The following is a 26,166-nucleotide window of genomic DNA, read 5'->3' as shown; positions in this document are numbered from 1 at the left end:
GACTTATGAATTAAAAGAGAAATTATTGTATCAATAACAATAACGACGTAGGTATCCGCTTCATGTACTGTTTCGAATGCAAATGTTTCTCTACAAATTAAAATAACATCCTGTTTTAAATTTTACATCTGTGTAGGTAGGTACGAAATCGTTTACGTTTCCTTTAATTTATTGTAATAATTTATGGTTTCTAAAGTTATTGTATTTTATTAGTTTATTCGTTATTATTTTGTAAAACAAAAAAAATTCCAACAGGTATTCAAAGACTAATATGTAATTAAAAAAAAGAACACTAGCTGTTATTCATTTAAGGTCTTAGTCATTGTTTATGGTACCTACTACAAATTTTTAAATAGGAATTTAAAAAAATCATGTTAGGTAATAAAAATAACTTACTGCTTTTTAATTGATCATTTTCAACTGTTTTATTTTATTCATTACTTTATTTAAAAAAATAATATAGGTAGTACATTAAAGTATTGTACATAAAATTATTATGAGTAAATAATTATATCAAACAACTCATTCATTGCCGATGTCTGGTATAATACAACAAAAATAAGAAGTATGAAAGGATTGTACAGTGTAATTAAAATGTACTACTTTTTAAATCAGCCGAGTAAAGTATAATCCGACCAAGGCGAAGGGTGCGCGGCGCGCGCCCACTAAACGACGCCCGGCGGAACGGCCAGTCATCGAGCGACGGCCTTTTGGGGTGTTACTTTATCGAGCTTCGCAAAATATTATTCATTGTTTATGAGCCATGCGCGCATAATTAAAATAAATTCCAATTACAAAGAGAGGATCTATGTAAAATAAGTGATTTTATGAAGTGAAAGTGAAGTGTTGATGTTGGTTGTAGAATAAGCTTGCCTACGCTTAGTTCTGGTGCCGTGTTTATATTGAAAGCGCGGAGCTCGTTCCGTCCGGTGTGCTGGAGGGACGTCGCCCCCGAAGTTCTTATAGAGGTTAAGGTAATATTAAGATTTAAGAGTATACTTATGTTAAAATATTATTTTATTTGTCTTATGATAAGTTTTAGAATAACATTGTACCTATATACATAGTATATTCATGTTTAAGAGCCGGTTTTAATGTCACAAATGCGTGATCAGTTTTATGAAGGGAAATTCTTTATTTACTTTTTTTATAATTTATTACTTTATTCATTTTAGTCGTGTATTTTATCAAATCTAAAATTTAATTGTTAATTAAAATCGTTGTAGTATTACTGAATAGTAAATACCTACCTATAATATTTTTTTTATAATAATTATCTTGTTTCGTACTCCGTAATAACCGTAGTTACTTACTTTAAAGTTCCGAGTTAACGATAGGACAATGATAGAAAATAAATAAAAACCATCAATTATTAAAGTCATATCCTTTATTAACGTTAATTTTTAATGAGAGACATGGAAAATATGGAGAAAAAACTCCAGGAAACTTAATTCCTAAAATCTAAACAAATGCAAGGCGTTCTTTCATTACATAGGTAGGTATATAACTTTACAGGCATCCCTAATTAGGTACGACATTAAATAAGGGCACATAATATCATAAGCAGTTACAAATACCTATAAAAAGCTTAAAAAAAGCGACTAAGAACATGTTCTATAAATTTCTATAGTTATTTCATACGAAATCTCATAACTAATAGGAATATAAATTTAAAAAATCTACAGATATAGGTCCAAAGTTCGGTGCTTGATGATCCTATCTACCTATACTAATATTAATATTATAAAGCTGAAGAGTTTGTTTGTTTGTTTGAACGCGCAAAACTCGGGAACTACTGGTCCGTATTGAAAAATTATTTCGGTGTGATAGCCCATTTATCGAGGAAGGCTTTATATAATCACGCTAAGACCAAGGACCAAGGAGCGGAGCAATGCGGGTAAAACCGCGGAGCACAGCTAGTTATATATACATATATACCTATCCTTGCAAAATTAATTCGGATCATAGTTTTACCACAGTTTTACCAAAGTGTTTTTACACCAATTTAGGTGCCTATCACACTTTGTACTTATACGAAATCACGCTCATATACCACAGAGCTGCTCAATTAGTACAACAATTTTGCCAGTTAAGTCCATAATTGGACACGATTCCAGACTTTGGTCTTGTTTTATTAGGGAGTTTCACATAGAACATCCAATAACGCAATATCCCGGTTCGGAGTTTGAGCACAGGGCTCTAGGCGCTATAATCATGTTTTATATAGCCACACCAATTCAAATGATTAATGAAACCGTAACTTTACAAGAAAAAGATACCTACTTATTACAAAATGCTTTTTTACCTGATTGTATCATGAAATAAGTAATTTTCGCAAGTCGCGGGGCATGACGATCAATCGAAAGACAAAGTTTAGTCAAAACAAAAAACCCCACCCCAGTAAAGTAACACAACCAAAAATTATTTGATTTTTAACTCGAATCTTGATTCTACACAATCTAAGAAAAATATAAGCACAAGTAGGTAGATATACCTACAGTTTATTTTATATCAATGACAATTTATTAGAAAAGCACGCAGTTAAAACTTGAGTGTAAGAAATAAATCTAGATAGACTTTTTATAATTTAATGGCAGCTACTAGATAACATTATACCTTACAACAGACATAACAGCATGATAACATCAAAGTGGTAATATTCAAAGGTTCAAGCTTCAATTGATAATCACCCTTCAATTTATAGATAACAACAACTAAACGGCTGTTTAAATGAAACATGTTTAAAGCGCACACGTGCCATGTAATATCGAAGATTTTAATTGATTCATTTACTTCATCATAAAGGTGCAGGTAATAAATTCTTTATGTACTTTTAAAAAATGAAATTCATTTTACGTGAAAATGGTGAGAAATATTGGTTCTGAGGAATTCGTGATAATAATGTTACTATAAAACTAAATACCTACCTATTTAAATTTATTTGAGCCATTTAAAAGATATCCTCTCACCGAGACGAAATTAAGTTCCGTAGGTATGTTAGTTTTATGTTCGTGAAGTTACGAAAAATATTTGGAACTAGATTAAATTTTGATATTATTAGCGGTTCGACCTCCAAAAACCGATTACCTTGAAACGTATGCAAATAACACAGTTTTGTGGGTTCACTGTTGTCTTTAGTGCTGTCATTGTCGTTAAGCTATCCTCGTTCTTTATTTTTGTCCAAGAATACCTATTCGTTCGCTGGCCGTTATGTTACAGCGACGCGACGGAACAAATAAACATTTTAATATACGATCTATAGCTTTTTATAACATACTTGCAAACAAATAGCCTACAAGACGAAAACCAGCTATTTAAATTATTTCATTTCTCACTATAATTTTCCTATAGCTAAAACTCCTATATATATTCCTTTTTTTGCATTTTACAACAACTAAAATTCACGACTTTTTATGATTATTTTAATTTACAAATATCCAAGTTGCATACTTATGATTCCTCAGAGACGATAGTCATATCTATAGGCTTTAAAGAAAACGCGAGACAGAGTTGCTAAGTAGTACCTATATGATATCCTGTTAATTCAATTTTATTCATTGAAGTGCATGAAACGATGATCTCAGATTTCAGACATCGGAGACGCTGATCAGATATGAGTGTAACGAAGTAATCGCGTTATGCTAACTCTATTACGCTTGGCTGATAGTTGATGTATCAATACTGTATATCTTGTATTCGCCTTGCAATAACATATATAAATATTTTTATGAGAAATATAAACAATGTTTCAATCACTAATAGAACGATAATACAATTAATATTTCGTTTAACTATTTATAAACTCAAACATTTACCTATTTGTTTATAGAGTAAACTTGGTTGAAAGGGTTCAAGCAATTTATTTGTCAACACAATACAAATTAAGTACGACTGGATTAGAAGGCAGATTTATACATAAAAATAAAATCAAATTATCATTGTATCAAATAAAAATACTTGTTCAAAATTCACTCCGTTCCCATCTTAATCTTAATCTTAATACTAATAATTATAAAGGCGAAAGTTTGTATGGATGTATGGATGTATGGATGTTTGTTACTCTTTCACGTAAAAACTACTGAACCGATTACAATGAAATTTAGCACACATATAGAGGGTAACTTGGATTAACACATAGGATAGGTTTTATCCCGGAAATCCCACGGGAACGGGAACTATGTGGGTTTTCCTTTGAAAACGCGGGCGAAGCCGCGGGCGGAAATCTAGTGGATTTATAAAACAAGAGCTAAAAAGTTAAGTGTACGTAACATTATTATAATGATACCTCTAACCGCCCTCTCGCCTGGCCAACGGATAATAACCGATCCTATTAGGGAGGGAAACCTAAATATATAATATACAATATACATATTATACGTATCGTAGACGAAGTAAGTACTAATAAACGCAAGTTAATTTGAACGATATCTCATGAGACTACATTAAAGAACGCGAATAATCGTCGTTTTTTTTTTGTTATTTCAACAATGTCCTCGCTCTGTTTTTATATCAATTTAGATTAATTAAAACGATGGGCCTATAAAATCATAAGAGCATTCGTATATGGTGTGTTGTTGTCATTAAATGTTCATGTTTATATTATAAACGAATTTCGAAATGTTAATATCCCTTTTGCTTATTCATTCGAAGGTTTAATTCGTTATGTGTATTATTTGGTTGTTGCAAATAATAATTTCCATCCATTTTGCGCAGGGTCCATGCGCATTGTGCACATTTCGGAAGATTTTAACGAGCCTCTATATTACAATCTCCGCTCAATATTGTCCTTTTAAGGGTAACGAATGTTTTTATTAAGTACTAGCTGTGCTCCGCGGTTTCACTCGCATTGCTCCGCTCCTGTTGGTCTTAGCGTGATGATACATAGCCTATACTCTATAGCCTTCCTCGATAAATGGGCTATCTAACACCGAAAGAATGTTTTCAAATCGGTCCAGTAGTTCCTGAGATTAACGCGTTCAAACAAACAAACAAACAAACAAACTCTTCAGCTTTATAATATTAGTATAGATTATGGTAGATTTAAAGTTCGTTAATGATATTCTAGGTAGACAGTAAGTCGTTTATGAAAATGATTTTATTAAAAGAATTGACGCACAATTGTACATAATATTATGTTAATTGATTAAATGTTTCGTTGGTTCAAATTTAATCTGAACTTTAATACCACGATTTAGTTTGCCAAAAAATCTCCCACGAATAATTAATTTAATTAAATGAATTACAAATTTACTACAATTACTAGTCTTTTTCTATTGCCTGCAATGTTATTTATTTATTAATTACTATAGTAACCCTATGTACATATGTAATACCTATGTTTTTTTGTTAGTGGTATTATTATGGTTTTATGAATTTGAAAATGATACGACAATTTTTATATCAAAATGTTTGTCTTCGATTGTAACTATCCCTTCGTACTGCTTAATATATCGATATATTCCACTGAAAATATTTTTATAATAACCTTTATATCTCCTTATATTATAACTAGCGGCCCGCCCCGGCTTCGCCCGTGGTAGATACATATGAAAAATAGATGTTGGCCGATTCTCAGAGTTACCCGATATGCACAGAAAATTTCATGAGAATCGGTCCACCCGTTTCGGAGGAGTATGCAGACTAACATTGTGACACGAGAATTTTATAAAAAAAAAAAAAAAAATAAATCTTTATTTCACCTTTTGGATCTATACAATATTGGTTATGAGGCTCTGGCTCTCTTGCTAGGCATAGCCTGTGTTAAGAAAGCCAGTCCCTTCCCTTAATACATTGTGGTCTTGATAAAGGTAAAAATAAAATAAATTTATACAAATGCAAAAATTAAAAGTAAAAGGGGGATAGCCAACCCAATGAATGTGTGGTGTGTGTGTGTGTGTGTGTGTGCGTGCGTGTGTGTGTGTGTGTGTTTGTGTGTGTGTATGTGACTGAGTGTGGGTGAATGTGTGTGTGAGATTTTGTGGGAGTGTGTGTTTAAATTATTTAGGTATAGGTAACGAGTGAACATGTTGTGTAATCGGTGTTATTACGGTGAGTTAAGTTACATTAATAATTTATTTAACTTGTGAGATAAGGAGATTTTCTATGCCATCATAATCATATTCGTCTAGCCATGATAAAACCGTTTTCTTGAAGGCGTTCCTATTTAGCTTTTTAACATTAATATTGTTCAACTTGTTGTATATACGAGGAGCTAGTACTCTGTATGATTTGTTAGCAAATTTACTTTTAATAGCAGGTACAGGGCATCGATCTATCCGTTTATTCGCTACATGAAGCGTGGGTACAGTATTAATATGGTATCTCTGTAGAATATTTAAGAAAAATAATTTGCGGACACTAAGCACCTGTGCTTCTTTGAGAACTGCAGTGGTAGGATATCTAAATGGTAGTTTCAAGGCAACTTTAATGAGACAACGTTGTGCTCGTTCAACTTGAATTAAATGCGTTTTTGCCATACCACCCCAAGTGCATATGCAGTAGCGAAGCAGACTTTCGCACAACGCTTTGTAGGCCAGAATCAAGATGTTCTTGTTGGCAACAGCATTGAGTGACTTAAAAATATACACCAGGCGCCGCATTTTTGTAGCTAGATAATTCGCTTGCGGTATCCATCTTAGGTTATGGTCTATTTGAATGCCTAAATATTTACAATGCTCTACACGCGTTAAGTTTATACAAGCACAACTACTGATATAATGATGATGTCTGTTACACGGATAGGTATGCAATTTAATATTAAAATCACTGGTAGGCAATCCAGTTTTTGTTTTTGCGAAACAGATAAGATTTGATTTTTTTATGTTGAGTGATAGAAGGTTGTCCTCAAGCCATCCAGATGTCGCCGCCAATCCTGCCTCTGCAACTATTTTGATGTCACGCCAGTTTTTGTGGTGGAATAGGATGACAGTGTCATCGGCGAACATAGTAATGTCAGCGTTGGGTATCTGCATCATGCACAGTGGGTTAATGTAGATCAAAAATAAGATTGGCGCGATCGTACTTCCTTGAGGGATACCGTACCGAGAGCTAGATGCCTCATTGCTTACCTGGCCATCTACTTTCACACGCTGTGATCTGTCAGTAAGATAGACCTGGAACTTTATATATAAGAAGATTATATTATAACCTTTTTTTTCTAATATTCTTATAATATCCCTCGTCCCCACGGCCCACGATTTTAATTATCACGGAGAGGATTTCTAAAGACACTAAGATGACCTTAGTTGATGAAAGTGCGACTTGAAGATTTTATTCTTGTTACAAAAGAATTCATTTTATTAGCAGTTAATATAAATTGAAGAGCACTTAGAAGTTCTATTAAATTATTTTTCGTTTATTCATTTTCTTTATCAGGGATCAAAATGATGTAAGTACATATTTTACGTAAGAAAACAGACAAAAATAACAAAAATTAAGTTCGATTGACTTCCTAAATAATTTTGAACGTTATTGTGAATAGCGATGGATTAATTGATTACCTAAGTTGATTACTAACTTCTTATTTTTTAAATTAAAAATTATTAAGAAATATTTCAGTTTCAATGTGAATTTTGTTTCGAAATAAGAAAGACGGATTAGACATGAAAACTAAACCCTAATCACAACACAAGTGAACTTTTTTGTAATTGAATTCAATTAAGGATAAGCCATTCAATTTACTACAAAGTACTTTAAGAGTAATTAGTAATAAAGAATTAATTGAAGTGAAGAGCACGTTTAATTAATAGCAAGCTGATGAGATAATAAATGGCGTGATGGACGTTCTAATTTTTCATTTAATTTTACTGTTTTGGTATAAATTTTGTTTATAATTTATTTTTGGTAATGTAACATCAAAGCTATGTTTTTTTAGAACTGTCTATTAGAAGAACATTTGGGTAATTAGGTCGCCTCTTCCAAAGGGTAATTCACATTCGACTTGATTATATTATATGTGAATTTAACCAAATGTAATGAATGAAATCTTGAAATAGGTAGGTATTTTAAGGGTTGGGTTTAAGTGAAAAACAAAGTTACAAAGGTTCGGTACCGCTTAGCTTTACATGTAGGTATGATGTAACATTCACGTAAATTTGCTAAAAGATAAAAATTATAACTAATATCTTACAACATACATAGTTCATTGTCCATTTATAACTTAAAGGCGATTAAAAATAAGCGAATAAAAGTCAGCTTACGATGCGATCCATCTAAGTACCACTATGGAAATTATTCAATAAAATCTTTAATGAAACCCACATCCATAGTTAATTATAATATGCAGGCACGTTAGTTCTGTCCCTATGCTAATGACGTTGCATGATATCTAAATTATATCTGTTCTATCCAAACATTATCACCAGTTTGATAACTTGTTATTTCGTAATGAAAAACTGATATATTATGCGCGTCTGGTGATCGTGTATGATGCATTTTTTTTTTAAATTTGCTATTGCAGATAAATTTTACCGAGCTAACAACAAACTTAAACTTGTATGCACCACAAAAGCCCCACAAATTCCTATTTCAAACGACCAGACAATATAAATCAAACAATTAAAAATGATCATAATATTAGGTTCTCTTCACCAAGATCCCTTGACGGCCGTAGCCTATAATGAATGTGTTCATAAAACGCGGCTACGATTGCTAGCTTTTAATTGGCTCGTTTGAAGTGGGTCCGGCTCTGCCTGAGCATCCTTTAGTGTGTTGCTTTATTTAAATCAAAAAACTTTCAACGTGCGCCGGGAATGACATATATTTACCTTTTCTAGGAGCGAATAACTTAAAGTCTGGTGACGTCATGATGCTAAAGCAAAGTGTATGGGTAGCTAGAGATTTCTGTTCATATTATATATGTTGCCTCTTCCTTTGTAGATATGGTCTGACTGATTGATAGATGGATTGAAATTCGTATTATTGTAGCCTCTTACATCTACGATTCTCTGCACGTAACGCGAAGCGAAATATATTCGAAAAATCTGCATTGATATACGTAAAGTACGATTTATGTACGTATCGCGAAAGAGGAACACTGAAATACGGATGTAAAATGCCTCGCTGTTTGGTTATTTGGTGGAATTGTGTGAAACTATGAGGGAATTAGAAAAATGCAAAAATAAGGGCTTGTCTGATTATAAAACACTATCCTTGAAAGGTCATAATATCTTATCTGCCATAAGGTGCCATATCAATTTACACCTTGCTTGTCTAGCATATCGTTTGACATAATGTATGTGTAAACAGAATAGTGCTCTATTGTATTGGATAACTATTTATAGTGATTTGTATGACGTTCTGAATAAGATGTATGCACGTCGCAATCGACTATTAATCATCACAAATTAGCTTGTTTTGCAAACTAAATGTGTTTGTATTCATGTATCTTTGAAGTTTTTATATGTTATATTTTATCCGATGCACTTTGTTTTGTTTTACTAATGTTATGTTTACGTATAGCTACACATAACATACAAAGATCTCTTATCTTAACTCCGTAGGTATAGGCATCGCTATACACCTACAATTTTGGTTGATATTGTATCAATAAGGAAAAAATAAACATCAATTTCAAAAAGTTTACCTCTAGTTTAACTATTTTTATTGCCACCCTTCGAAAAAATTGAATTGAATTGAACTATTTTTAATCGAACACAATAAATGACCCACAACAAATGCAATAATCGATCATACATTTTATTGCCAATATTCAAAGATATAATCGAACCTTGAACAATCCACATGCATATTTGCCAAGGGTCAAACTATTTTGATATGGAGAATGTAATATCCGTTGAACTTGTGTTGTTTTCAATTCGCCCCTCTGATGTTCAAAGGACTGACATCAAACACATGTGTGTTTTTTCTTGCAGTCGTCTAATCTCGGAGACAATACGGACTTCAGTACATTTATAATGATGCGGTTTCATTCATCGCCCTTGGTGGCGACACCTATATCCGTTAGGATTTGAATTTACGCCAGACACTGGAAAAGGAACAAATAAACAGCATAACGAACCTGTATTTCATATTTCAGTTAGCATTTACAGACAAACGATTTACAGCCGGCTGCCATTTATTTATTACAGTATACATTACAATTTGATTAATTATAACAACAAATAGACGTAACTATAGCGTAAATATAATGCAATTAACGCTGCGCAGGGCAGCACAATATTGCAGCATTTGTTTTAAGCAATAATGCCAATATAATAATTAATTAGAAAATCGTTTGTCCATATTAATAGTAGTGCAAAAAAGTGACTTCCATATATTACAGCAAATGTTTTGTAATTTGCAATTAGATTTTTATTATTATGAGTGATTTTTTACAAACAAATAAACATACAAATATTTCGTTAATCAATCTACAAATTGAATTGTTAATGGGCTGATGAAAGCTTTCATAACAATTCAATGTTAGCCGAGTAAAGTATGAGGACTAAGAGAATGTTTTTAATTAGGTTTGATTGAAACTATAGAATGAAAGAAATGGAAATAGGTCAATGGTTACTCGTGTGAGAAGACACATCACTGTTGGAGGTTTTTGTGCTTCCTCGAATGTAATTGGTTTTAAGCCAAAAGGAATGTTCTTATTATGCAATAGAAACATAATTAGTTTTTCCACCGAATGTTGGATTCAGATTATGTAGATCGAGTACGAACTACAACGCTAGAAGTAGTTTTTTCTATTCATAAATCATAATGCATTTATGTTAAGTTAATATTTAGAATAGTGATGTAGTATATTTCATATTTGTATTCACTAATATAATCGAAAGGCAATTTTTATCCTCATAAGTAATCTTATAAGTTTATTTAACCAATGATGTAAAATATATTTTATCAAAACATTTACATTATTCCTGTCTAAGGTAGATCACATTTATATTTTTTACTTTTTCGATTAAATGATGTATCTTTTGATGAATCGTGTACTTTGTACAAATATGTAGGTACTTAGATTGAGTGAAGTTAATATGAGCCTCAAAATCAACGTACCACGCAGGTATCTGGACTTAAAAATGGATAAGACATTAATCAAAAGTCAAATGCTCCACGGGCTCCAAATTATACGAGATAATTTTGACGCGAATCAAACATGTCATAATTAAAAATTATTGTCACTTCATTAGTATTCAAGTTTTAATTAGGAATATAAATTATAGGCACCTCTATTAGGATTAATTTTTTTGCTTATTTCGTATTTAACATAACGTAAATGAGAAAAAAACAGGTTCGTGATCACAATTCATAGGCGCTTTAATAATTGGGCTGGCATTAGTGTCGCTTAATCTAATAGCAGTATTATGTAGTAATTAAACGAGTTTATTGTTTGATAATAACACAATGCCCAGTTTTTTGTGACACAAAGATGAATTAATATTCATTACAATGGTAATTATGTAAGAATAGTTGACGGACAACACTTGCCCGAGATTATTAAATACTAGCTTTCCGCCCGCGGCTTCACCCGCATTTTAAAAGATAAACCCGCATAGTTCCCGTTCGCGTGGGATTTCCGGGATAAAACCTATCCTATGTGTTAATCCAAGTTACCCTCTATATTTGTTCTAAATTTCATTGTAATCGGTTAAGTAGTATTTGCGTGAAAGAGTAACAAACATACAATATACATACATACACATACATCCATCCTCACAAAATTTTGCATTTATAATATTATATACTAGATTTCCGCCCGCGGCTTCGCCCGCGTTTGCAAAGGAAAACCCGCATAGTTCCCGTTCCCGTGGGATTTCCGGGATAAAAACTATCCTATGTGTTAATCCAAGTTACCCTCTATATGTGTGCTAAATTTCATTGTAATCGGTTCAGTAGTTTTTACGTGAAAGAGTAACAAACATCCATACATCCATACATCCATACATCCATACATCCATACATCCATACATCCTTACAAACTTTCGCCTTTATAATAGTATTAAGATTAAGATTAAGATTTTTGAAGTGAAAACTTCTTTAGCGGCGTTGAGCACTTTTTCTGTAATGGGTATAAAATCTTAAACTCGCGTCAGGACACGTGACTTGATCGAAAAAGCGTAAGACGGATACCATTCCAAAATGTCAACTTCTGATAATGTTCACTTCTGCCGGCACTCCCGGAGTGCAACCCGTCTTTTATTTTCGTGAAGTTCTAATTTTGTGAGGCAGAAGTACTTAGCTAATTATTTTAAATAAATGTTAGCTATTATCGTCATGTGAAAATCAAAGAAAACCACGTTGATATTAATCCAAGTAAACTTATTAAGTATCGATTTTTTTTTTTAAGAAATGGTTTAGTGGCATTTCGTATTACTGTGGCTGAATAAAGGGCATTTATTTACCTATTATTTTGATATTTCACTTGAACTAAATTTATTTGTGTGCGAAAATAAATCGCAAAGGAAGGCTATTAGTGTTATAAATCGTATTCCAGGCTGGGAGCATGTTATACGCGTAATGTTGATGTAAATAGCCGGCTATTTATTCATATTTCGAGGTGACAGTCTATTTTCGCCCGCCGGCCGTCTGATGACGGATCCGTGCGGGGACTTTTTTCATACGAGTGTCTTTATATTAATAAGCTGAAGACCTACAGCGACTTAAGTGTCGTTAAGACAATCTGCTGCTTTTGCTTTAAATTACTTGCACGTGTGATTTGCGGTGTTTGGTCTATTATTGGATGAGGTTTGATTTGGAAACATTTTAATGTTGTAATTGTTGTTGTGTACAATTATAATAACATTTGTTCGTTGTCCCCAGTTTTATTTTGGCGTCGTATATTTAATAATATAAAGAACATTGTCTTTTCTCCTGAAAATGCTTTACATGGAATTGTTGTATGTCATCTTTTGACTTTCAGCCTAGGTAGTAGCTGGTATATCTTATGTTTCTACGAAGTATTATCCAACTATATGTTTTTTAATTAATTTGAATAAATTAACGAGCAAAATTGACGTACCACTCGCTTTATTCGGTCAAAATAGGTAGCCATTTTAATGTTTTTTTTTCTATTTTCTGTGTGCGTACCTAAGTCTAACCCAATCAATGAGTAGAGTACCCACTCTGACTTTTTTATTGAAACCGACCCCTTGTAACTACAAATATCGCCAGACTGTACGGGCTCAAACTGCGACGGAGGTGGATATCACAATAATAAATTATATTTAATATCTGGTAACATCTTATTTTCATAGCAATTCATCTCGTCGGACGACACTTGGAATCGATCCATTAATTATGTTGACGTTTCAATTGATATAGACAACTTGAATATTACACGTCCAATTGTATGGACTCACCATTAAAATTATGTGTTAATATGTCTTTGGAAAACGTTAGTGCAATGATGTCACGTTTCAATGAAACGTTATCCGGTAGTTAACCAAACGAATTTATTACGCATTCCATTTCGTAAAGGTCTATTACCGTTAAAGCGTTTCATTACTGCAATGTAAATACGGAGTTGCAGTCTGTCTGGGCTTCTTTAGGCCTGATTTTCGCGGAGTGCAATAGACGCGGCGCGCGCCGCGGCTCCGCGTGCGGTTCATCCGTCTACCCGCTAGTCGCTGCCACGATACCTACCGGGTTTATTGACCCGGCGACCGTGAACCCCCCTTCTCGACCCCTGGGCCTACGATACCTGACGGTACGCCAACGAATAACTTGTTCCAGATTTCGATCCCACCTAGGATTGGCCGACCGGAAAATATGTTTGTCGCAAAAATTCCGCTTTTGATTTTCACAGTAGTTTTCCTACAATTTCTACCTGTAATGAGTTATTGTTCAGCCGAGGCCGCTTTGTATAGTGCTCATTGTTTCTAAAGAAGATGAGGTTCATTGTCGCATCTTGCACTGTGACGTAGAAATTTGTATTTAATGTTTATAATGTTTTATCATACAAAGATAATGAATCACTACACATATAAACGGAATTTGTTTTGTTTACCGCCGACTAATGTATTTTCACCAAAATATTTCCGTTCGTCGGTAGCGAGTTCCTCATTTCAATAAAGATAAAGATATCTGTGCTCTTAATAGCCGCCTGCTTCTCGTGTTATCTCCCATTCAGTTCAGCAAGACGTTATGTTTGACTTTATTGCGTTCTTTGCATTGTTACACATAAATTATGGCCAACTATCTGCTTCCAATAAATCAGTGTGCGTTTGTTTTATGATTACATATAACGTGTTTCATTAATACACTATTGTTTCTATCGATTATATTATATCTATCTACAACTAGGTATATCTAATATGTATTCGCTTGAACAATAGGAAATTATGGTAAGGTTTGAAAAGTAACTGCTTCAACCTTATCCAGTGCCATCCCCGAGGGATCTTAAGCCATAATTATTATTGAAGTTGTTAATAATCACGCCGTTATTACATCCATTCATTGGAATTGCTGATGGCAACGCACGAGTAAGGGCTCTATGAAATTTTCACAAGTTAACAAGCGACCGGGTGTAATTTGAAATGTACAAAGCTCACGCACTCGCGTCAACTCGGGACTCGTTAACTTTACAAATTATTAATAAACCTCTTAAACATGACCAGACAACGATTTACTAACCTCGGATATCACTCAGAGAAATATAGGCTTGTATTTGGTAGCTATTTCAAGATTGGTTTTCAGAACTCATTATTGTAACAATAATTCCCTGCCTTATATTTAAATCATGAATCGGTGGATTCTATTAAGATCTTTATTATGATAAACTTTTCATTATTTATATTACATTATTCGTATAAAATAATGTATATTTAACGTAATTCCAATATGTATATTGAAAAGTAAAGGATACGGAGTAATTATAACAAACAAATAAAAAACTAAATTAAACTACGAACTTGACAGTTGATACGAGGTCAATCACCAGTTTGTATGTATATGTATAGGTAGCTACCCAAAATTGAACAGAAAATTTTATAGACATAATATTTATAAGCGGATTCTTAGCGGATTATAGTACAAAGCTGAATAAATGGCGGCTAGTAAGTAATAATTAATTCAAAATTCGTTAGTTTTGAGACAATTAAACAAGTTTCAGACGTGACCAGATTCTTTACAACAATTTTAGTCGAAGTTTTAGGAAAATTAATGAATTAAGACGTGCACCGAATATCTAGTAATTTTTAAAACAATTGAGTAGTGAAACCACAGCAAAACAATGGAATCTGAAATATTTCTAGCAAATCGTTAAGTTTAAAAGCTTTCGCAAAGATTCAGAAATTATATGCTAATTATGTTTGGTGAATAATAAGAATCTTTTATCTGCATTTTGACATACTTTCTCTTAAAACGGCGAAGTCAAACAAAACAAAGTTTAAAATAGATATTTCGGAACATAATATTATAATTGAGACTTTCTTTCATCTCAAGGAAGACGAATCGATTTATAACCATGGCACAATTTTCACATATTTTGCGGTCCGATATTATCTAAATAGCACAAATACATCGTTACGTCACTTCGCTTTACAGTTTCAGTGATCTTTCGACTTCCGCTAAGAAAGGTCGCGTCGCGTCGCTCACGTTTGGGCGCTAGTTAGTGCTCGGGTATTGCGCTGACGCAGCAACCTACAAATCGTCACGTCTGGCCGCGTGCGGTCGCCGCGATGACCCAGTTACCAAAAGTAACTCACATATTTGTGTAAACAAAGTGTTAAGGCGAAGCTATAACGTTTAATTAATTATGGCTTCGACATCTCCAATCAAACTAATAACTGAAACAGAACACCTGTTATATAAACACTACAGTGAAGAAAAAATAAAACGAGAACATCTCCAGAATTTAGTGCATGACCTCAAAGGTCAAATAGAAAAACTTCAGCAAGAGTTGAGTTATATCCAGGGGCAAAAAAGTACAGACCCCGACAAAAAAGATAATAATGGGAAGCCGATGCAGGTCCAGTACGAGACGGATGAAGAAGAGCTTGCAAAGGAAACAGAATGGGTACGACAGAAAAGTAGAAAAAAAAGGAAATTGAACACATCACTGTCCCCACCATCTCATCAAGCAGATGAAACTACTGCAAACAAAGAAAATGTGAAACCTAAGAAACAACCTTCACCACCACCCATAATTGTCGAAAACGTAAAAAACTATCAACAGTTTTACGATCTTCTTTCGGAAAATCTAATGAAAGACTCGTTCATCATGAAAATGATGAATGGAGAAAAAGTTAAAATAAATTCTAACGACGGTGACTCGTATCGCGCTATTACCAAGCATTTGTTACAGAACAACTGCCTTTGGTATTCTTATGAAAATAAACAAGAAAGGCCGATTAGGGTAATGGCAAAAAACCTGCACTCCTCATACGTGCCAGCTAGAATACTTGAAGACCTGACATCTAAGGGATACAAAATCCAGGACGCGGTCAACAAATTGAGCTGGAAGAACAAGGAACCCTTAAACATGTTTATGCTCTCTTTCGATAAGGATGAGGACATAAAAAAAATATATGGAATTAAATCCATATTAGGCTGTAAGGTGGACATACAGCCCCTGAAAACATCTAAGCTGATACCACAATGCAAAAGGTGTCAAGCATACGGCCACACACAAAAATACTGTTCAAAAGAACCCAGATGTGTTAAGTGTACAGGCAAGCATTTAACAAAGGATTGCAATAAACCAACTACAATGAAACCAAAATGTGTTCATTGTGGAGAGCCTCATCCGGCTAACTATAGGGGATGCACAGTGGCTAAAGAACTTCAAATTATTAAAAACAAAAGCATAAAAAGGAATGTGCAGCCAAATCTTCAAATTCTAAACAAAGAAAAAGTGACCAAACTCAGTAAACTTACAACAACAAAAGAACTTTCGTATGCATCAGTGACACGAGGAGCGCAGCCACAAACATCCTCACAGTCACAAAATAAGCCACTAAACCAACTCATGGATGAAAAAATGAATACCATCTTACAGCTTTTAACCTCGTTTGATGAGAGGCTTAAAAAACTTGAGGAAAGCAATAAAAGAGCTTCCAATCATAAACAATAAAAATGTCGAATACATTAAAAATTATGGCATGGAATGCAAATGGACTGCTAAAACATCAGAATGAACTAACAGCAGTCCTAGACATAGAAAACATTGATGTATGCCTCATCTCAGAGACACACTTCAACAAAGAATCCCACGTAGAAATCAAAGGCTACAAAGTTTATCACGCGCTACATCCCCATAATACATCAAGAGGAGGAAGTGCTGTCATTATAAAGGAGAACATCTACCATTATGAAGTAAATAAATACGAAAAAGAAGAAATACAAGCAGTGGCGGTCAGTGTAAAAACTAAGCATTGTCCTATAACCATTTCATCCATATACTGTCCACCAAGGTATTCCTTGAAAGCAGATCATTACAAAAGCCTTCTACACGATCTTGGAAACAGATTTATATTAGGAGGTGATTTTAATGCTAAAAACGTATACTGGGGTTCAAGACTGACCACAACCAAAGGAAGAGAGTTACTATGTGCTATTAGAGACACGCAATGTAAAACTTTATCAACGGGTAAACCAACCTATTGGCCAACCGACCGACAGAAAAAACCAGACTTAATTGACTTTTTTATTTATAAAAATATATCACAAAATTTTCTCCACATTGAGGAAGGTTATGACATGAGCTCAGACCACTCGCCTATCATACTAACTATAAGTGAGAGCATAATAATGAGGGAAAGTCATCCTACTTTAGTAAATAAATATACTAATTGGGAAAGCTTCAAAAAGGACTTGGAATCTGTGATAGAATTAAAAATTCCTCTAAAATGCGAGGAAGATCTGGAGCATGAAATCAGAAAATTTATTGTTGACATACAGAAAAGCGCTTGGAATAATACACCTACTGTTAGAAAAAGCAAAAGATCCAATAATTATCCGCCAGAAATAATAAATCTTATAGCCAAAAAAAGACAACAAAGACAGATATGGCATCATACGAGATTTCCACATGATAAAACAGGACTTAATAATCTTACTAAAAGACTGAAAAGAACAATTCAAAAGTTTCAAGATGAATCAATGGATATCTTCCTTAGTCATCTAACTAGTGATCGTACAACAGATTACTCCCTTTGGAAAACCACAAAAAGTTCAAAAAAACCAATGACGCATATCCCACCAATCAAAGATGTGAATGGGAGGTGGGCAATCAGCAACGAGCAAAAAGCAGCAAGATTTGCACAACATCTGGAGCAAATTTTCAAACCCAATGAAGAGAATGAACACTTCACTTTAGTAGAAGAAACAGCAAATGATGAGCTAGAAATAAGACTAGTCACTCCAAGAGAAGTATCCAGTGAAATTAAACGACTTAGCCGAAAGAAAACACCTGGCTATGATCTCATTACTGGAGAAATTCTTAGAAACCTTCCGCGGAAGGCTATTGTCAAACTAACTACAATCATTAATGCTACCTTTAGGCTTAAGTGTGTGCCTGATGTGTGGAAAATAGCCGAAGTTATAATGATACCAAAACCTGGTAAACCGCCACATGAGACTACTTCATACCGGCCGATCTCTCTGCTGCCGATCATGTCAAAATTATTTGAAAAACTTTTCCTGAAACGGTTAAAACCCATAATCGAGGAAAGAAACTTAATTCCTGAGTACCAATTTGGATTCAGAGAACGCCATTCTACAATAGATCAAGTACATAGGATAACCAATATAATTGAAAAGGCTCTAGAAGAAAGAAAAGTTTGCTCCACGGTATTTTTGGATGTGGCGCAAGCATTTGATAAAGTATGGCACGAAGGGCTTATATACAAACTAAGAAATATGCTCCCAAAACAGTTTGCTGACATCTTAGAGTCTTACTTATCACAACGTATGTTTAGAGTAAGACAAGATGATGCATATTCAGAGCTTAAGCCTATAAAAGCTGGAGTACCGCAAGGAAGTGTCCTGGGTCCTATTCTGTACTTGTTGTACACTTGCGATATTCCTGAGTTAGAGAACAACACCATTGCAACATTTGCGGATGACACAGCTATAATGGCTACAGGTGACACTCATGAAGAAGCAGTAGAAAAAGTTCAGACAGCTGTTAATACGATCTTTGACTGGACGAAAAAATGGAGAGTAAAACTCAATGAGTCTAAATCTATTCACATAGACTTCACAAACAAAAAGCCAAATTATCATCCGGTATACATAAATAATCATGTAATACCTTATCAAAATACAGCGAAATACCTGGGTATGACTCTAGACGCAAAGCTTCGCTGGAAGGCTCATGTCAAAAAGAAACGCGAGGAGCTAGAGCTTCGCTATAAGGCTATGTACTGGCTAATTGGCAAGCATTCTACACTTTCAAAGCAAAACAAATTACTCTTGTATAAACAAGTCCTTATGCCTTTGTGGACTTATGGTAGTCAGCTTTGGGGCTGTACCAAACAAAGTAATATCACCATCATACAACGATTCCAAAATAAAGTGCTGAGAGAGATCGTGAATGCTCCCTGGTACATTAGAAATGACGACCTACATCGGGACCTTAAAGTAGATCTCGTCACGGACATAATTAAAAAAAACGCCGAAGCTCACGAACGCAGACTTCACCATCATGTGAACGTCGAGGCTATCCAGCTCCTTGACAACACGGACATAGTGAGAAGACTAAAAAGGACAAAACCTTTTGAGTTAGTTTAGTGAAGTGTCAGTGTAATATAGTGAGTGCTATTCATAAAGAACACATGAACAAAGTGTCTTCGCCTTAAATAGAGACATTAAGAAAAGTGTTAATGGACACATTCTTAGACATACTATACCTAGCAAATTAAGTTAGATTTATATTACTCATTAGCCTATAGTAAAGGGCTAGATCGTAATTTTCAATAATGATACCTTAGGTTCATTATTTTAGGTAAAAAAAAAAAAAAAAAAAAAAAAACTTCGCTTTACGAAAACAATGGTTCATTTCGTCACGGTTTCGAGTTTAATTTAAAGGTTAGGCATGTGCAGGCTACGTGTTATATTTAGCATCTACTTATAATTATTTCCTCCTTTAAAAAAAATCTTATTCATTATAATTTGGTTTAAGATAAACACGTGAGTTCCTTGATTATAATTTATAAATATAACAAACGTAAGTACTGCAAGTCATGTGATGGATGAGGATTGTTAAAGTTCATGATTACGAACTAGGTAATAGATTTACTAACAAACTACATTTTATAATATGTACATATAAACATTTGAAATGAAGGAAATATGGTTTATTCTAATTTATAACGTACTTTGTATGTACAAATTTAAAGAATTTTGTGTTAAAGAGCCCTTTTTACCCTTTGATCTTTATAACCCCATAATATGTACTTATAGATTCATCGAACATTAATGGATTGGTAAAACCATGTATAAATCTAGTACAATTTACAGATGCGGAGACGGGCGTTACCCCGGGAGGCGAGGTGAGCCAGCATGGACCACGCGGTGAAGGCGATGTCGGCGCGCGGGCCGCTGGCCCGGCTGCTCGCGCGCCGCCGCTTCGAGTCCGCCGAGCTGGAGGAGCTGTACGCGCGATACGCGTGCAAGCTGCAGCGCACGTCCGTCGGGTCGGCGCTCGCGCTGTGGGCCACGCTTGCGGCTGCGCTGGCGGCTGTCGACGCGACCAGGGGCTGGCGGAGGGCACCGCAGGTAAAGTTTTCTATGTGAACGTTTATTGTTTTGTATGGTGAATAAGTTTGGATTTGTGAGGTGAGGTTTGAATGTCAAAAACCATGTACATATTTTGATTAATTTTCAATGGTACAGAGAGTTTTCAAATGGAAAGTAGATGGGAAAAAATTAAATAAATCAACGCTTTATGAAAATAAATATGTAAAAGTACGGAGTCTGAACTCTGAAACCATTAAAAGGGGACACAACGCGGCGATATTATCTGTGACACAATAGTAGGATTACGAAATTTGATATCGTATCGTAAATTCAAAAGATTGAGTAAATCTCTCTCGATCCTATTTTAAATATCATGCAAATGTTAAACAAGTCGTGAAGTTTGACGAAGCCGTGGTTAAGTTCAAATAGCAGTCTCCTGATTTCAACGTCTGGGTTTCCAAATTGTTAACAATTGTTTGTATTTGGGTCTTGTTTGTGTGTTTTTGACTTGATTCGAAATACTCAAAACTTTGTAGTTTCATAAAATTTCTTGAGATTGATAAATAATATTGCCGAAAATATTACACAAATTCAGCAATCAACAACTTTGCGTTTTCTTTTATTTTTGCTATGACACCACAAATAGCTAATATCTTGGGAGATGAGATTAAACAAAATGAAGTTGTAGCTTCATTCTGATAATAGATATTTTATGTAACGTAAATAAATTCTTATAAATATGCATACAATCCTCATTGTAGAAAATATTTACTCTCTCGCTATAAAATAAATTCATATATAATATGCATTTAATGATTCATACTTTCATCTAAATTGCGATGTTATGAATGCAATGTAATCAGCCAAAACGGTGTAGCGGTAATTGTTTAATTTTTTTTATTACTTACTGTATTTTATTCGTCCAAGGTGGGAGTGCTAAGCGCTCACGCTGTGCTGTGCGGCGGGCTCGCGTGGTGGTGCGGTCGGGCGGGTGGCGTGACCCCCGAGCGGCGGCTGCCCCGCGCGTGCTGGCTCGCGCTGGCCGGCGGCGGCGTGGCGCTGGCAGCCACGCTGCCCGCCTGGAGCGCGGGCGCTGCCGCCGAGGGTACCGCGCACGTGGTGTGGGCGGTGTTCGCGGCGTATGCCCTGCTGCCGGTGGGCGCCCCGGTAGCTGCTGCCTTTGGTCTGCTCCTACCCATAGCGCATACCGTGGCAGCGGCACTGGTGGCCTATCGCTTCCCCTATCACGCGTGGCAACAGGTTTGTGCTATATTGTTTTAGAACTGTGTAAATGTTTGTGTTTGTTTTTGTATATTTTAATGGAAATTCAACATTTCAAATGAACATCGTAGAGTGGAACAGCTTGATTTATGAACTTTATACATTGATCTCAAAACTTATCTTTCTCTTTATTTTATGCTCGAGTTAAGTTAACATTATCATTAATTTAATGAGACAGTTTCGCTCCCACTTCCTAACCGATGATGTCATATTGGCCCCGTTATTTCAAACTTAGCGAAGGTCAGGCAACCTTGCCGTCTTATCGATATCATGTAATGGTGTTTCGAATTTCCTTTGTTTATAGGTTAAACGCCCGATTTGCTTCATGCTTGTTTTCAACAAATACATAGAAAATAAATCATACCTACATTTAATTATTAATTTCAAGATAAGAAATAATTATTTTGCATTCCATTGCACATTTAGTTTCAGAGCTTTAATGAGCACATAATATTTTTTATTTAATATTCCAAGCACTGCTGTATCCAAGATAACAATTATGTCTGCGTTGCATAATTTCGAGTGGCGTGCCTTTATATATTGTATCGCTTCGAAGGCTAAAGGCCAACTGTTGACACGGAGCACATTAAAAAGCCATCATTCTTCCACGCACATAAAGTCCAGACATATAAAGTTCGGATTGCTAGTGGGAACAATAAAAGTCGACCTCGGGATGTTCTCGCATCGTGTTTGAACGTGTTGTGTTTACTCAGAAATCAAAGTGGCCGCGTTTTACCGTTTTCTCTTTTGGTTTCTATATTTACTGCGCAAAGTAGGAGCACGTGCAGTTTGCGCATGCAGTACGCAGTATAAATTATAATGGATGTCCTGAGGGCGGGTGTCTATTCTGTTTCTCGTTTCCTTAATGAATGAGTGTGTGTAATGTTGTACGCAACGTATTCATTTATGCTCTAACTAAAACTGCTTAATATACAAATGTACGGTTTGCTATCTGCATTAATTGCAAAGAAATTTCTCTGCTGTACCAACTTTTTTCATTTGGGTATTTGAAAGAATATTTAGGAGTATCTGTATGTTTGTCTAGTATAGTTGTGTATAGCTCTCTTCCTCTGCTGATTCTGATGAATCTTAACGGGATCGAAATTACAGTAAGAATACTAATTAGATGACATTATGTAAGTAATAGTTTGATTCATTCATTCATTTTTGAATAATATTATGAAAATATAAATTCATATTTTATTAAATAAAAAACCACAATACCTATATATTTTACGAAAGTCACTATGAATCTTCATGAAGGGTCACGTTCATCCATTTGGAAATTCTGATGTAATTATCATAGACCTTGATACTGACATAATGAAATAATGGTTTATGTAATTGTTAAAATATATTCATAATATTCATGCTAATTAATTAAAGAATACCTTTTTCGGTAACATCGTAAATTATATTCATTGGCCTTTCGTATCGATAATGCGTTTAGTTAAATAAGCTATTAAAATAACTTTCAATATGGGCTTTTATCATTTATGTCAATTTAATTATGACTCTTATAAAAATTTCTTGATCAATTATTTTTTTGTTCTTATTATATCTGTTTCTTAAAATGGTAATCATGATTATACCTAGTTTTTTGATGTTTTTACTATAAAAACATTACCTATGTTGTTATTTTTCTTTTTGCTTATGAACTTTTTGGTATATCCAGAATTAGTTAATGCCTAATGGTAATATAGATAATTATTTATCTGCATTCGTACTAAGAATATCCATTCTAAACAGCATCCGTGCAAGAGCATCTGTTTTGTGTAAATCAGTGCTCTACAGCAGATTAATTTGTTCAACCGTGAATTAATGAACAGAATTGTAACTGTTTAACATAAATTCCTCTTATTGCTTGCCTGTTTCCACTTAACGTTTAAATAACAGGTGTAATAGCTGTTATTAGCATTTCTTTGTGTTTAACGAAGATTTTACACAAGTTTTATGTACATCTGCCTGCGTGACTGCGCTCGTGAAATAATCATAATAATAAATAGAACGAAAAGTAGAGGATTTATTGATACAACTAGGCTTCTTTTAAAGCACTATAAAAAGTTAAATTGTATAAAGATGCTTGATCTTGCACAACAACGAAGCGAAGCGTAGGCGGACCCATGTTCTCACTTTTATTATGTACCTACGCAGTAGGTATAATTTCTTTCACAGAATTAACATTAATATCTCAAACTTATCTGAATATGATTGAAAATTATTTGTCGATTCAAAACATTGTATTTATAAAAAAGAAAAACATTTAGTAAATAACTCTGTTTGCGACGCAAAATGAAGTTTATTACGTTCACGGCACAATTTAAGAATTAAAAAGCGATTATGCTATGAATTTCTTTTGTATAACTCGAAACAGCAAGGTAAAACAGTTTAGTATCTTCAAAGTTTGTATTTCACGTAAACTGCATTTAAATGGCGATGCCTCGTGTTTGTTACAGTTCGAAGTGTAATGGATCTGACCTATATTCTACACTTGACCCTTTCCATATAAATGTTAATGAGAATATTTCGATTTCGGCCTCCATTATATCGAAATACGAGAACGATCAGAATTCCTTTAATGTTACATTAAAGTTAAATACGCTGCATATAAATACGTATATTTTAATTACTCGACCATTTTCATCAATGCTATTTTATTATAAAATTAACTATATTCTGTAAATTGAAATCATAATTGAATTCATCTCGTTTGATGTTTACATTCGTTTATAAAGGTTCGAATTATTATAAAGTTATTGAGAATTGCAGAACTTTGTGGAATATATTTCGAATGCCGATTTAAAATAATTGTTTCAACTTTACAGATGCTTTGGGCGATGATTATGTTAAAATTATAATCAATTTTCTCAAGTTCGTTGTATATTGAAAATTGGAATGGAATGTAAATAGCTTATGTAGTAAATCCTATTGTATAGATAATTATTACAAACGTACAAGTTTGGTATTGTTGTTGTTGTTGCGAAGTTAGATGGATTGATGTTTGTAACCCTTTCATACAAGAAAAGATTGATCGGCTTCGGATACAATTGGCGTGGAGATCGAATTTAGTCAGGATTAATACATCAGCTAATTTTCCCTATACGACGTTCCATTTTTTTAGATATCAACTTATGTAATAACCATTAAACTCTATGAGACACTATTTCTTCATTTATTTTTAAGGGAAATATCATATTATACTCTATGATATATAAAAAAGCTAGATACGTTACCCGCTCTCTATTTTGGCAAGAAAAAACTCAGCTAAGTGCCCGAGTTTCACTTAGTCGCGCACCATTCAGCGTCGTGGCTGGACGTTCTTTTTATATTTTAATCGGCAGTTGTTATTACGAAGTACATGAGTGAGACATGTATTATGTCTCGTGCATGAGAGTGAAAGAGAGAACAACTGTATTGGTGATAATGCGTTAGTAAGTAGGTATGTATTAATTACGCTGTTTTTTAGTGCAATGATGTTGGCGTATGCCGCGTCTACTAGTATAATAGAGTCATTGATTATACTACAGCAAAATTTTGAAGTTCCCTGTAATCTTAAATTAGAGGTAATGGACGCTAATAAATAAATGCGATCAGTCTAAAAATTGAATCATAGACCATAATGGCCATTTAATAAGTCGATATAAAAACAATACAAGAATTACTCACGTAATGGTTCAAAACAATAATTTGTTATCGCGTACAAGTTATAAGGGAGTATCAGTAAAGAAGTGATTTATGTTATCCCGTCGATGCCTATTGAGAGTAACAAATGTTTTGCTCAGCTGACCCCCGATTCGTATCGGCTTTCGATTGCTGCTCATTCATCTCTTATAATTTGTCGATGAATGGACGTGCAAAAGGAACTTATTTTCCGCTTATTAAAGATCATTTTCGCGTTTTTTCTATATTATGTATGGGAGGTATAGGTTGAAACCGATAGATGTGTAAAATAGCGAATTTTCATGTTTTCCTTTTGCTATTAGATCACGCTAAAACTATTTGTTTGAATGATGTTTGCATATGCGGTTCAAAGACATTTATCCTATTCATGTGTTATTTGGCATTCATATTATAATTTATGTATGAGATTCGTATCGTACGTATTATATTACACATTAAAAAAAACTCAGCTGGATCCTCGACAATCTCGGATGTATATGGAAATTTGTATTTTGCAAATATGTATCTATAAAATATAAATGTATCTTTAAATCGACGCTTTAAAAAAAATCTCTACGATGTAAAAATAATACCATA

At 34.2% G+C, this 26,166-nt stretch overlaps 1 protein-coding gene across 2 annotated transcripts in view; it reads left to right on the top strand.

The window, feature by feature from the left end:
• Nucleotides 1-684: 684 nt before the first annotated feature.
• The window catches only part of rut (adenylate cyclase rutabaga), a 96,998-nt gene continuing 71,516 nt past the window's right edge, over nucleotides 685-26,166 (top strand). For both annotated transcript variants that reach the window (XM_089699295.1, XM_089699294.1), the window contains exons 1-3: nucleotides 685-974; nucleotides 20,410-20,667; nucleotides 21,556-21,888. In XM_089699295.1, the coding sequence (XP_089555421.1) occupies nucleotides 20,452-20,667; nucleotides 21,556-21,888 (549 nt within the window). In that variant the 5' untranslated portion in view covers nucleotides 685-974; nucleotides 20,410-20,451. The remainder of the gene's footprint in view (nucleotides 975-20,409; nucleotides 20,668-21,555; nucleotides 21,889-26,166) is intronic.

The sequence above is a fragment of the Colias philodice genome, chromosome 9 (genome assembly GCF_061535455.1).
Source record: "Colias philodice isolate Cphi_HAF_F1 chromosome 9, ilColPhil1 Martin Lab GWU primary, whole genome shotgun sequence".
Lineage (NCBI taxonomy): Eukaryota > Metazoa > Arthropoda > Insecta > Lepidoptera > Pieridae > Colias > Colias philodice.
The sequence above is the reverse complement of the archived record's forward strand: the minus strand, read 5'-3'. Positions and strand labels throughout refer to the sequence as shown.